General features: G+C 41.9%; 1 protein-coding gene across 1 annotated transcript; it reads right to left on the bottom strand.

Moving 5' to 3' along the window:
- Positions 1 to 5,361: 5,361 nt before the first annotated feature.
- Positions 5,362 to 6,242, bottom strand: Gapt (GRB2 binding adaptor protein, transmembrane). The gene has a single exon (XM_051172374.1). It carries the CDS (start codon positions 6,058 to 6,060, stop codon positions 5,605 to 5,607), a length of 456 nt encoding a protein of 151 aa, XP_051028331.1. The 5' UTR covers positions 6,061 to 6,242; the 3' UTR covers positions 5,362 to 5,604.
- Between the last annotated feature and the right edge of the window lie 6,437 nt (positions 6,243 to 12,679).

Raw genomic sequence — 12,679 nt, 5'->3', positions numbered from 1 at the left:
CTACCTGAGCAGCCACCAACTGCCTGTGGTGCTTCATCTAGGTGTGGAGTCTTGTGGAATTTTCCATCAATGCTGATCTGTCTACTGTTGTATTTCTGGGTCTTTTGTGGGTAATCATAATGTTGGGAGTTCATGGGAACCGCATCTCTGTCCTATCTGAGAGAAACTGTGATGCACACCCTCGACCCCTTCCCTGAGCTCTAAATGTAAGAATAATGCTATATTTGTTCTGTTTGGTCTTGGGTACTCCATGGTCACTTGCTTCCTGCAGTTTGGTAGGTTGTGATTTAATAGTCTCTTCCTGCTACAGAAGGAAGCACCTTTGATGAGCCATTTTTATCTGTTTATCTGTGGGTACAAAGATAAATATTTAGAAGACAGTTGGGAACTATATTGCTGTAGACATGTGATGGTAATACATCATTTTCTAGGGTCTATGACTTCTCCAACCACACATACTTGGCTAGGATTTTACTACCAAGCATAGACTCCCTCTAATTTAGTGGGCCTTGCATCTGATTAGACAGCTGTTGTTTGCCTTAAAGATACAAGGACCACTATTGCACCATTGGTGATGTCTTGCCTTCTCGTGTTTATAGTCACCTTCTGACACTTTGAGAACTGGCTTAGGGAGGAAGCTGCCACTTCCTCAGCCTCTGTTATCTCTTAGTTGTCCTGTCTGCAAGACAGCTTTCCTAGCTCAAGCCTGGCTTCTGTCTCCCATTACACCATGTGCTTTTCTATTAGACCAATATTATGAGATCTTTTCACAGCTTCAGTATGGGAATGCCTTTGCCATGTGTGAGCTATGTGACTGCTGGGACGTCATGTGTGAGCTACGTGACTGCTGGGACATTATTTGTTTTCACACTCTTCTTCACTATGGATGCCCCAGACCCCCTCAGGGCCTGATTGATATTGCCTGTATGCCTAAAATTCCTTCATTCTATTTGGTCATTAAAATCACTTAGAGTATTTATGATTTTGACGTCCAATAACTTCATGCCCATCCAACAGAGGCATACAAAGGGCTCTTCATTCAACATGTAATTACAACCAAGATATAACCTACTCAAACATCATCCTGTCTTTCAGGGAAAAAAAATATAAGCGAATAGCCGCTCACTGTGTATATAGAAACAATTACATTCTTGTTACCGTTTTTTAAAAACATTTATTCTATACAACACTGGTTCTTTTTTAAGTCCAGCTCAGTGTAGCTGCTCTAAGGGGGTGGATGGGATGAATATGTTGTAAATTAAAATGTTGAATTAAGTAAAAGGAACCACAGTACAATGCCAGTCACTCTGTTTTCAAACAAGTCCTGTAGCCAGAGTCCTAATGTGCTCTGATTGCACCTCTCTGCTCTGCCCACTGTCATGTATTTCAGAGCCCTTCACTCAGAGGTAATGCAAAACACGAGAGGCACACTGTAAAGTTCTTTGTTTCATTTGACTGGGAGTTACTAAGCCAATGGGCTTGGGTTTTTTGTTTTGTTTTGTTTTGTTTTTTGTGTTGTTGTTTTCTGAGTCAGGCATTGCTGTTGAAGACACAGAGACTCTGCAGAGTTCATGTCAGAGACAGCCTCTGCTTCCCTTACTAGGCGACCCCCATGAAGGCTAAGTTGCCATGAGCTACCTATGTGTAGGGAGCCTAGGTTCATTCTATGCATGGTCCTTAGTTTGTGCTTCAGTCTCCTTAAGGCCCCATGGGCCTACGTTAGTTGATTTTGTTGGTCTTCTTGTGGAATTCTTGTCCTGTCTGGGTCCTTCCATCCTTCCCCTCACTCTTCCACAAGTCTTTCTGCTCTTTACCCTATGTTTGGGTGGAGCCTCTTAGAGGACATCTATGCTAGGCTCCCATCTGCAAGCACACCAAAGTATCATTAAGAGTGTTAGGGGTTGGCTCTCTCCCATGTGGTGGGTCTCATGTTGGGCCAGGCATTGGTTGGACATTCCCTCAATCTCTGTTCTATCTTTATCCCTGCACATCTTGTAAGCAAGATAAGTTTTGGGTCAAAGTTTTTGTGGGTGGGTTAGTATTCCCCTCACTCCACTAGAACTCCTGCCTGGCTAGGAGGTGGCTTCTTTGGTCTCCATGATCCACTCTACTAGGAGTCTTTGTTAGATTCATCCCCGTATCTTCCAAGGGGCCTACCTTGCTGTAAGTCTCCAGGTTGTCTTACAGATGCCCCTGCCCTCAGTTTCTCTTTTCTCTCCAAGTCCTCCTTCCCCTCCCCTTCTCCTCATATCTGATCCCCACCCTCATTTTGTTCCCCACTTCCTCTCCTACCCTGTTCCCTTTCTTCATCCAATTAATTTTTAAAGGAAGTTAAAGATAAAATAGATAAAGGTCCATTTATGAAACACATTTGTTTCAAAGATTCCCGACAAGTAATGTAAGGAGGGGTTTTTATCTTTTGAGTCATGGTTTTAGAGGGTTGCAGTCCAGCTTGCTGTGTGTCTGCTGAAGCAGAAGGCAGCCAGTTGGCCACATTTTGGTAGGTGGCCAGAGAGTAGGAGAAGGGGACTGGAAGTACAGGCGAGCTATACCCTCAAAGTTCCACCCATAGGACCCACCTCCATCTTTCACCTCAGCACCCTCCTCTAACAGCCATCACCAACAAGGGACCTCTTGGAGCCAAACTACATCATCATCTATTCTTGAGCGAGCGAGAGAGAGAGAGAGAGAGAGAGAGAGAGAGAGAGAGAGAGAGTAGCATATACAAACCATTCTATCACTTGATAGTAAGATCCCCTCCAGACAATAGATGGGGACCAGACTCCTGCAGGAAGCAGCAGCAGACCAAACCAACCAGGACCACTTCAGCTAAAGGTCCATGCCACTGAACTGAAACTGAGGTATTTATCTGGTGACCAGAGAAATCGGGAGATGACAGCCAAATGTCTCAAGGCCTTCTGTGTCACACAGTCTGGATGGCAAACTATAAGCCAGCATCCCCCCACACTCCTTTTCCTTTTATCCTTCCTCCTGGCAGGAGCTGACTGTGAAATAGACAGAGCCATACCAGAGAGGCTAGAGAGAAGACAGGTTACCAAAAGGGCATGCCTGTTTCTGCTCAGTACCATTGAGCTGAAGGTTTCATTGTGCTGACATGCTAACTACTGACTCCTTAACTGTTGTTTCTCAAATACAGGAAATAAGTGAAACTGTTAGATGCCTAAGCCAATGTAGTCTTCCTTGCTGTTGTTACAATAATAATGCCTTATTCCTGGTTGCTAAGCCTATTAGCCTGCTTTCCATTGTAGTCTGCTCATCTCAGTAAAGCACCGTCGCCTCTAGTCAGAAATAAGGTGGTTCTTCTGGTTTCTTCTTTTTATTACAATCTTACATCTCTCATAGCAAACACACACACACACACACACACACACACACACACAGACGATTGCATTCATCCAAAGATCCTGGGCCATTTCTTGAAGAACAGGACATCATTATCAACATCTTTCTCTGTCTACATTAGCTTTAAACTCTTTAAAACTATTCTGTCTAACTCGGTTTGCCTTTTTCCAGCCCTTCCCCAGCTCAGAAGATCTTCTGAGCACACACATGCTGTTGTGCCACATCCCGTTTTAAAAACCTTCTACTGTTGCAGCCATACCTAGAACAGACCAAAGCTGCGTCTATAACAGGGTCAAGGCCACATGCCGATGACTCTCAGGGTGTGAGATGTCTTCACTGCTCCCTCAGGTGGTTCTTCAATACTTTTTCCCCAATGAAGCTCCAGCCATGTGCTTTCCTTTACTTTCTGAGAGCACTGTAAATTCCTTCATGAGTCTCTGACATTTTGGTCCACTCATACCTCTCTGTACCTCTTATTCACATGGACAGTCTTCCTGTCACCCTTAGTTCTCAGCTTAAGCGTGTCCTAAGAGACCTCCATTGACCAGTTTATTAATTTTAACACATTTTTAATTTAACCTCACTTCCCTAAAGAGTAGAATTTCCCCCTTTCTTTCTTTTATTCTTTCTTCAAAGCACTCTCTGTCATCCTTACTTCTGTACAATTTGAGGCCTACTTGGGGAAAGAAAGTTTTTCAGTTTAAAAGAGAATGTAATCTACATAATTGAACAAGTACTGGTGGAACACACACATAGGCACATGGACACCCTAACATACATACACACACACACATACACTCACACACACACTTAAAACACACAGATATAAGCACATACACAAGCACACACACATACATGTATGCATGCATAGAGACACAAGCATATACACACATACACTCATGCACACATGTGTATACACACACACACACACACACACACACACACACATAGGCTGGATAACTGGATGGGACCCTGAGGTACCATAGAGATAGTAACTTCAGATATGTATATCTTTGGAGCTAGGATCTGAGTTTCAGAGGCCAGCAGATTTGGTACCTAGAGCTCAGAATGGCTCTTGTCTCCTGATGACATCCTTGGAGGATCCGAAAGCTGGCCCTCTGGTTCTGAGGAAGGGTGCTGCCTAGCTAGTGTGGGCATCTACAGCAGAGAGGGATAAGGCGAGGAGATGCTAAACACTATAAACAGTTGGCCATGCTGGTATAAATCACATGCTTGCATTTTGTGCCGCAAAGAGGATGAGAAGAAACAAATTTATTATTCTATTCCTCTGAAAACTTCTGGTTAGCAAATCTCAGTAAAGGTTTGCCCGGCAATAGTAACAGTCTATGATGGGTACCCAGTCATGTAATTCATAGGATCCTATAAAAGATTGTTTAGCCATGAGATGTCCATAGTTCATAATGAACATCGTATTTGTCTGTTGTCTTTTTGTTCCTTGTAGGAAGTACATGATCAGGGTTTGTCTCTCTCCCTTCTTTTATTTCTCTCCCTTCCTCTTCCTCCCTCCCTCCCCTTTCTTCCTTTGCCTGTACAATTTCTCACCTCATCCTCCAACTGCTGGGAGACGTTATGATCTGAGGGAGGCTTGAGAGGGCAGACAAGGAACACCATGGAGTAGAGAGATGGGCGTGGCAGCTTTAAGATGCTCCTGATGGGAGCAAAAAGCAAGTTTTAACTGAAAACGTTACAAACCCCTGGAGTTTGGGGTTTTGAGCTTTATGTCTCGTGCAAACGGGACATACAAAATAGTTTTGGCAAAGGATGGATATGACACTTTAGACTATTTCCTGAAGATCAGCCTGCTGTGTCATAGGCTATTGACTGGGTGTAATTCAGAAGACCAGGCTAGAGATGCAGTTCAGCAGTTGAGCACCTACCTGACATCTGAAAGGCCTTGGGTTAGCCCTTCAGCACAGCAAAACAAGACAAGAGGAAGGGTGGCCTGCTGGGAGATCTGCCAAAAATGGCAAGCTTCGAAAGACGACAGAGGAAAGAGTAAAGGAAAGTTGCAACAGGAAATATTTACAAAGAAAAATTAATATAGTTCAGGCTTAAGCCAAGGCAGAGCGAGTTTTAGAATCTATCTACAATAGTTCCCTTAGTGGGGGGTTATAAGGGTCGCAATGAAAAAGAGACCACTGATTTCATTAGAATTACTTGATCACAGTGACATCAGTCCACGCAGAGGCTTCCAGCAATGAGCCTCAGTGGGTTGAAAAGTTAGTAGGAATCTGGGAGGATGTATATGTCGTCCTCTTGAGGAGGAGGGGGAGGAGTAGGCTTCGGGAAATTACAATAGAGGGCATCTGTTTGATTCCCGTAGACGTGTTCCTCGGGATTAGAAGGCTGAGTGTTTTCATACAGCGCCTTCTCGCTTGCCTCTTCGGTGTGGGGAGGACACGGCACGTTTTCGTAGTGGCCATGCAGCCTGCTTCCCTTGGCAGAAGATCTGTGGGCTTTGCTTTCCATGGAGGAGGTTTTAGGCTTTGGGCTGAGGGTTTTTGTGCAGTCTTTCTGTCTGCTGCTTCTCCTTTGCATAAACTTGGGCACAGGAAATGATGTGGTTTCCCGGCGCTTCCAATGCCAAACACAGCCCAGTCCACAGACCAGCAAGAGTACAAGGAGGGACACGGCGACAGCTATGCCCACTGAAGAGCTTGCAAAGCTTTTCAGCATTTCAGCAAGGTGTTGTTCGGCAGCTCAGCGTGGTTAATAGATTTACAGGCGCAGGCAGATGCAGTTTCCGGTCGCCTGTTGTGGTTCAGAGCCGAGTTTGAATGCTCCTTTAGGCATTTCTTTTCTAGATCTGAAATGTCATTTCGTGGCAAAGTCCTGATGCAACTGGACGCGAGACTGCACGAACTGCTGCTTACTTTACCACATTCCTGTACACCAGAGCTGTAGGAGGGAATTTTATTCCTCTCCGCTTCCTTTTTTTTCTCAGCAGATCACAAAACGGAGCAGAGATGAGCAGAGAACAATAGTAAGGTAGAAACCTCAGGAAAAGGGAGGTTGGGGGAATCTGCCGTGCAGAAACCTGCTATAAATTAAAATATATTTACTGTACATTTAGTTCCTGATTATACATTTACCACAGCCACCAAATGTATCAAACATGACTGCATTATCAGTTCTTGCTTTTAACATTGAGTATGACATGAGCTGTTACCCTTCTTTAGAGTGGACAGAGGCTGTGCCAACTCCCTGCCCTGTCCCCTCAGAGTCCCACAGTCATCAGCCCATTTTCCTGCAGAGTGTGATACCCTCAACACAAGGGAACTGTGTCGTCCTACCTGGTCTCAAGGTGAACAGGGAGCAGCTCTTCTCTTCTTCAGATTCCTAGAGAAAATCAGAACACCCAGCACAGAAAATGAACTCAATCAGCATTTGTTTGAATAAACAAGGACATTCTTAAATGTCTTCAAAATTCTGCAACTAACTGCTTAACTGACACTTTCAGGCACAAGATTTTTAAAGCGCGTACAGGTTATTCTTAAGTTTTAAGAGATCTTTTAAGTGAAGCAAAGTATCTTTGTAAAAATTTTTTATTACGTATACAGTGCTCTGCCTGCATGTACACCTGCAGGCCAGAAGAGGGCGCCAGATTTCATTATAGATGGCTGTGAGCCACCATGTAGTTGCTGGGAATTGAACTCAAGACCTCTGGAAGTGCTCTTAACCTCTGAGTCATCTGTAAAAAATTTTTATCACAAATGTAGCAAATGACTTTCCTTTAATTAAGGTGATGTTTGAAGTGCTCTGTTGAAACTTTTAAAGTAGCAAGGAGAGAAACAAAAAGTATTCCACCAGGGAGACTTTTTCTACTCTGATTTTTTTTTTATCAACAAAACATTCTTACTATACATTTCAGGCTAGACATAGGAATAGTTACAACCAATATTTTCAGTAGTGGTTGTAGCATTTCTACCATCATCTATTGAAAGCCATCGTCTTCAATCATATTTAATTGGGAGCACATTTTAAATCAGCTTCCAGAGACTTTCATGTGGATTAGCTCACTTTAACCCTATGGGCTCTCGTGTATGGGCATTATTGTTATCTTCATCTTAGAGATGATAAAATGGAGGGTTCTAGATGGTAACTCCCTAAGAACTAGTAAGTTTTATCTATCACCTAGCCACCGGTACTAGTATTAAGCATGGGAGCGCTAGCTAATATACTAAATAGCCACTACTGGATGGAGCGATCTGTTCATAGCCGCAAGACCAACAGAGAACAGGGACGTGAAAACTCACTGAGTAGTGCCCTGCCCTCAGCGAGTGCTCCTTTCTAAATGGCCACTTTTTATAAATCTTTCTCATTGGTCAGATTACAACAGTACTCACATTTTCAACTTTGCACAAACAAATGGAGTATGGCATGCAATCTGTTTATAATAAACTCTGTTTAATATATAGATTTAGAGGCAAATACTCCCCAATCCAATATCATTTAATTTCCTTTGGGGGTCTGGGGTATACACTGGGGGCTGAGATAGCATTGTCTACTCACCATGTAATATTTACAAGCCTGAGATGTTCATGGTGGCGCATGCCTGTGTGATCCTGGCACAGGGAAGCCTGGGATGCAGAATGAGACCCCGTGCCAAAGCAAAAACAAACCTGGCAGATTTCACTGTCTACAGCTAGAGTGTGAAAGGTAGCACACAGAATGGTGATAGTCACGTAGGAGTGGGCAGATATGAGCAAGCTATCATGGTACAGGTACAAATATGAAAATGTCATAATAAAACTCACTGTTGTGTACACTAACTTAAACATTAATAGAAGATAAAGCTACAGTGTAAGGAGTCTTCCCGCTCTTACAAGGGCAGACGTGATGGAAAGGTCTATGCACAGATGACATTTGGCTAATGACTGCTACAAATAGAGCCCCATTTCCTTTCTGCGCAGATGAGAATGGCTCTTAATATCTTGCATCGCAGATAATTGCATTCATACTCACCAGAACGTTTGAGATGCTCTTCCAAAGTAAAATTCCAGTGTTGAGTGGCATGCATCGGTTGCTTAGGACTGGAGTGGGTTTTCTGTCTGACTAGCTGCTCTCCACGAGGCAGCTGAGGAGAAGCAAGAGCCTCCCTCTGAGTTTCTGAAAGAATTTATTTTAGTTCTATGTGGAACAGACATCCTTATCACAAAAATCATATAAAGGATATACACTGAGAGAGAAGAAAATCGGCCGAAGAAACTCATCCTTGTCCTATCTTAAAGCTAACTTTATAGGAGAAAAATCTATGAGATACAAAAAAAAAAAAAAAAAAAAAAAAAAAAAAAAAAAAAAAAGATAGGTAAGAAACATATTTTAAATAATAAAGTGTCCTAGCATGACATCTAAATGAAGTTCACTTTGTCCTACCTGGAAGCCCTTTTCACTTTGGAAAGCAGCAGTTTCTAAAAACAAAACAAAACAAAACACCCAAAAAACTTACTAATAATTATTCACTTGCCTCCAAATCACAGATTCTTTATAGACCCTGCAAGGCAGACAGTGCATGTCCTGCAGGTAGCAGAGAGGGCACAGGAAAGCGCTGGCTCGTACAACAACAGCGTCCTAGATGCACCAACCTCACCCTCAACCTGCAAATTGCTTTCCCCACCATGACTAAGGGAAAATTATCCATAAATAAAAACGCCTGTTTTTGATGTAACAAAACGTCACCACTTGATTAAATATGGATTCATTTCTCACCTCTTTTCCTTACCCGACCACTTTCAGTCCGGTTCTGACTCACTTGGAGCTGGGGAGTGCTCTGTCTGTCACTCTTCACCAGGAACAGCTTCAGCTGTGAGCGCTTCCTCTTTTCATTCTGGTCAGTTACTTCCTTCTTCATCTCCTCCTCTCAGGGTATTTAACACTTGCAAAGTTTCCTGGTTCGTGAGGAAGTTGTTATCAGACACTGCAGAATTATCATCGGCCCTCCCTCTTCGTAGGCAGAACTTTTGGAACTGTATATTAATACTAAACCTGAGTGATTTTTTTTTTCTTTCTCAAACAATATTTATGACGCTCAGTTTAGAATCAATCGCGTGATTTGTTTTCTTTAAAGAGGTTTTAGAACTGAAACTAACATAGGCCTTGGGTATTTTTGTTTGTTTGCTTTGTGATGTGCAAATGTAGAAGAATTCTCATTTAAATATGAAGCTACAGTGGATATTCCCAAGTTGCATCCATACCTGTTCAACTAGTGCCCTGATTTTGTTCCAGAATGCTGTCATCATCGTCGTCATCGTAGTCGTTGTCATCATCATCTTCACAACCACTCACTAAATAGAAGTTTCCGAAAGAGGCACATTGCTCTGGGAGACGATATGCTAGTAGAACTTCCATCAGGTAAATTTATGATGCATCCTCTCTGAGGAGACTGCCAGGCACATCAGGACATCACAGACTGGCAGCAGCCTAGTAGGAAGCAAAAAAACTAAATCCAGCAAGAAAGAAAAATTGCTTTACTTTGCTTGGTAACAGTAACGAGCCCACCCCCAGCACTGGGTATCATAAACCTTTAATGTAATACCCAAGAATCCTTAGAGGATTGTGATTAATTAATCACAATTAACCTTAGTTTACAGGCAGACAGAAAAACAGCACGTGAAATGTTCGCTCCCCCAGTGCCATTGCCTCTGCGGCTGTGAGCTGGCACCCTCCTTGCCACCTAGACTGAATGCCACGTCTCCACATAGAATCTTTCTATGATATCATCTCTAAGAGCCAGCCTCCATGAAATAAAAAAAAAAAAAAAAAGAGAGAGAGAGAGAGAGAGCTGCTGAATCAAACAATCAGTGAGTTAAATAAATGATCTAGAAATTGTCACAGAAACATTGCCTTTTCAATTGGATCAGAATTCCTTCAAGCAAGTGGATTAACCTTGTGTAAGTTGGTTTAAAAAGAAGAGGGGGCCTTGCATGTAGATTGGAGTTAGAGCACTTGCCTGGTGTGTGCAAGGTTCTAAGTTCAAACGCCAGAACTGGTAAACACAGAACAAAATAAACAAACCAGCAACCCCTACTGGACTTCATTCTTGAAGTGCTAGTCTGATCATGTGGGAAGAGTAGCGCTATCATCCGTGTGTGCTGAGCACTCTTTGCTGTCGCGACGCAACAGTGAATACACTCCCTGTAGCACCCGGAGACCAAAAGAAGAAGCCACTGGGGCCACGGATCATTTCAGACCTGGCCAGTAAGGCTAAGAAATACACACTTCTGGGCAACAGCAGAGAGAAGAAGAACAGGCGCGCAGCTCACGGTGGCCAGGAAATGGAGGCCAGAAGCAGAGTTTATGAACCAGGAAAGAGTTCACCAAGGCGAGAGTGATCCAGCCAATAGCCTGCATGGGGCAGTGAAGCTGTGAGCTTCCTGCGGCATGTGCTCCGCCCTCTCCGGGTGCACTGGAGTGCACTTTGTACTAAGTGCCCTTTGATATTGCATGTACGCGGGCGGGCACGCATGCGCGCACACTCACACACGCATGCAATCACACACACGCATACTGTTTATATATGTTTATATCGTCTATTCTAAAAGTGGAACTAAGGCAAATTAAGTTCCCTTTAGTTTTTTTTGTTTGTTTGTTTTTTGTTTTGTTTTGTTTTGTTTTGTTTAGGAGAAATAAATCAGAGACCCGTTACCTGGCACTTACCTCAAATAGGATTTTTTCCTTAAGTGATAGCATTAATCTTTAGGATTATGGAAGATGTGGTGTTTGTGTTCAACACTGAGTTGTTGTGCAATTACTGTTTTCATGGCTTAGGTCTTGTTTTAAACTGTGTCTTTTCTTACTTTAGTATAGCAAAACTTGACTTGCTTTTCTTCCCAAACTTTTTTTTTTCTTTTAACCACTACAGTTGTGTCTAGATTTCTTCTGTTCATTTTCCTTTTCTGTTTTGTCTCCTACCAATCTATGGTTTGGGGAGTAAAGAGCTTGAGAAGTAGTTTATTCCTCTGAAATATAATTTAGACTGGACAATTAATTCAAGTACATTTTCCCCCTACAGATTGATGGTAGCAATTTTCTTTGTATCAAGTGTCTATTTGCTTCAACAATCGGGTTGGTTGCTTTTTCTTTTTTCTATTTTTTTTTAAATGCCTGAACTGAGTTGCATTAATGGGAATCGACATGGGCAGATAATTGTGTACATAAATCTTATTTGAAAGTTTATCATACCCCTGTAACTATCGTGGATAGTCTAGAAAGGACCCAAAAGCTTCATATTTTTTGCTAAAGATGTTATAGAAATCAACATCTTAAAGCACTATATTGCCTGGTAAAGGTAGTATATTTACCCAGCAAATTATTTATTATATATAGACTTATAGGATTAATCCACAGAGTAAGCACATTGTTAATGGAGTGAGTCTTCTAATCAGTAAAATTTTACTGGGCACGTGAAAAAGTCATGAAAAGTTTGAAATGAGGCAACGTGGTGAGTGAAGGTGAGGGATGAAGGCAGAGGTGAGCAGGTCAGAGCAAAACCATTGATACTCTAAGGACCCATCCCGGTAGCAGCAAAATCAGATTAAATGCTTTGTAGCACATACAGAATAGATTTCAGTGGACATGACCTCAGATCATTTTTAGTGTGGGAATATACCTCCAAACCTGATCGTCCATCAGAACCCCTGAGGAAATCTTCAAGTGTGAGTTCCTAGGACTGTGGGGATTCTGCTTCATTAGGTATGTATTTTTATCTCAAGATAAGAAACAGTACCAAAAATGAAAATTAAAAAAGAGCAATACCACAAAGCCTTCATGGGGAAAGGAATGATATTTTATAGACTGTGAGGTGAGAAGTTTCTTAAAAGCCATCCTACACTCTACAGACTTGCAAGTACATGAAAGAGCTTCACCAGAGATGCCATGTGCCGTCCTCTTCATGGTGGTTAATTGAGCACTGAAGACTGTGAAACCTACATAATTGTTTCTTAAATACATTTAATATATAAATTTCATATACTTATATAAAATGTAGATATCATATATAAAATATATAACAGATATTATGTATTTATATATAATATATTGTGCTATATAATAAAGTATGTTATTTATTTATATATCTTATAAAGATATAAGAAATAAATAGCAAAGAAAATTTAATAGGTACAAAATTTAGCACAATTTAGATATATTTTATTTAATTTGGTTATTGTATTTTTTTTAAACTGCTGTAGAAGACTGAGAGGAGGAAGACTTTGAAAAGTTGTCAGTAGACTTTGAATTAGATGGATTCGAAGTTTTCTGGATCTTCCTGAGTCTAGGGTTTGTGGGCCTGTGTGGG

This window comes from Acomys russatus, chromosome 30 (assembly GCF_903995435.1).
Source record: "Acomys russatus chromosome 30, mAcoRus1.1, whole genome shotgun sequence".
In the NCBI taxonomy this organism is placed as follows: Eukaryota; Metazoa; Chordata; class Mammalia; order Rodentia; family Muridae; genus Acomys; species Acomys russatus.
Note: the sequence above shows the minus strand (reverse complement) of the source record. Positions and strands in the feature narration are given on the sequence as shown.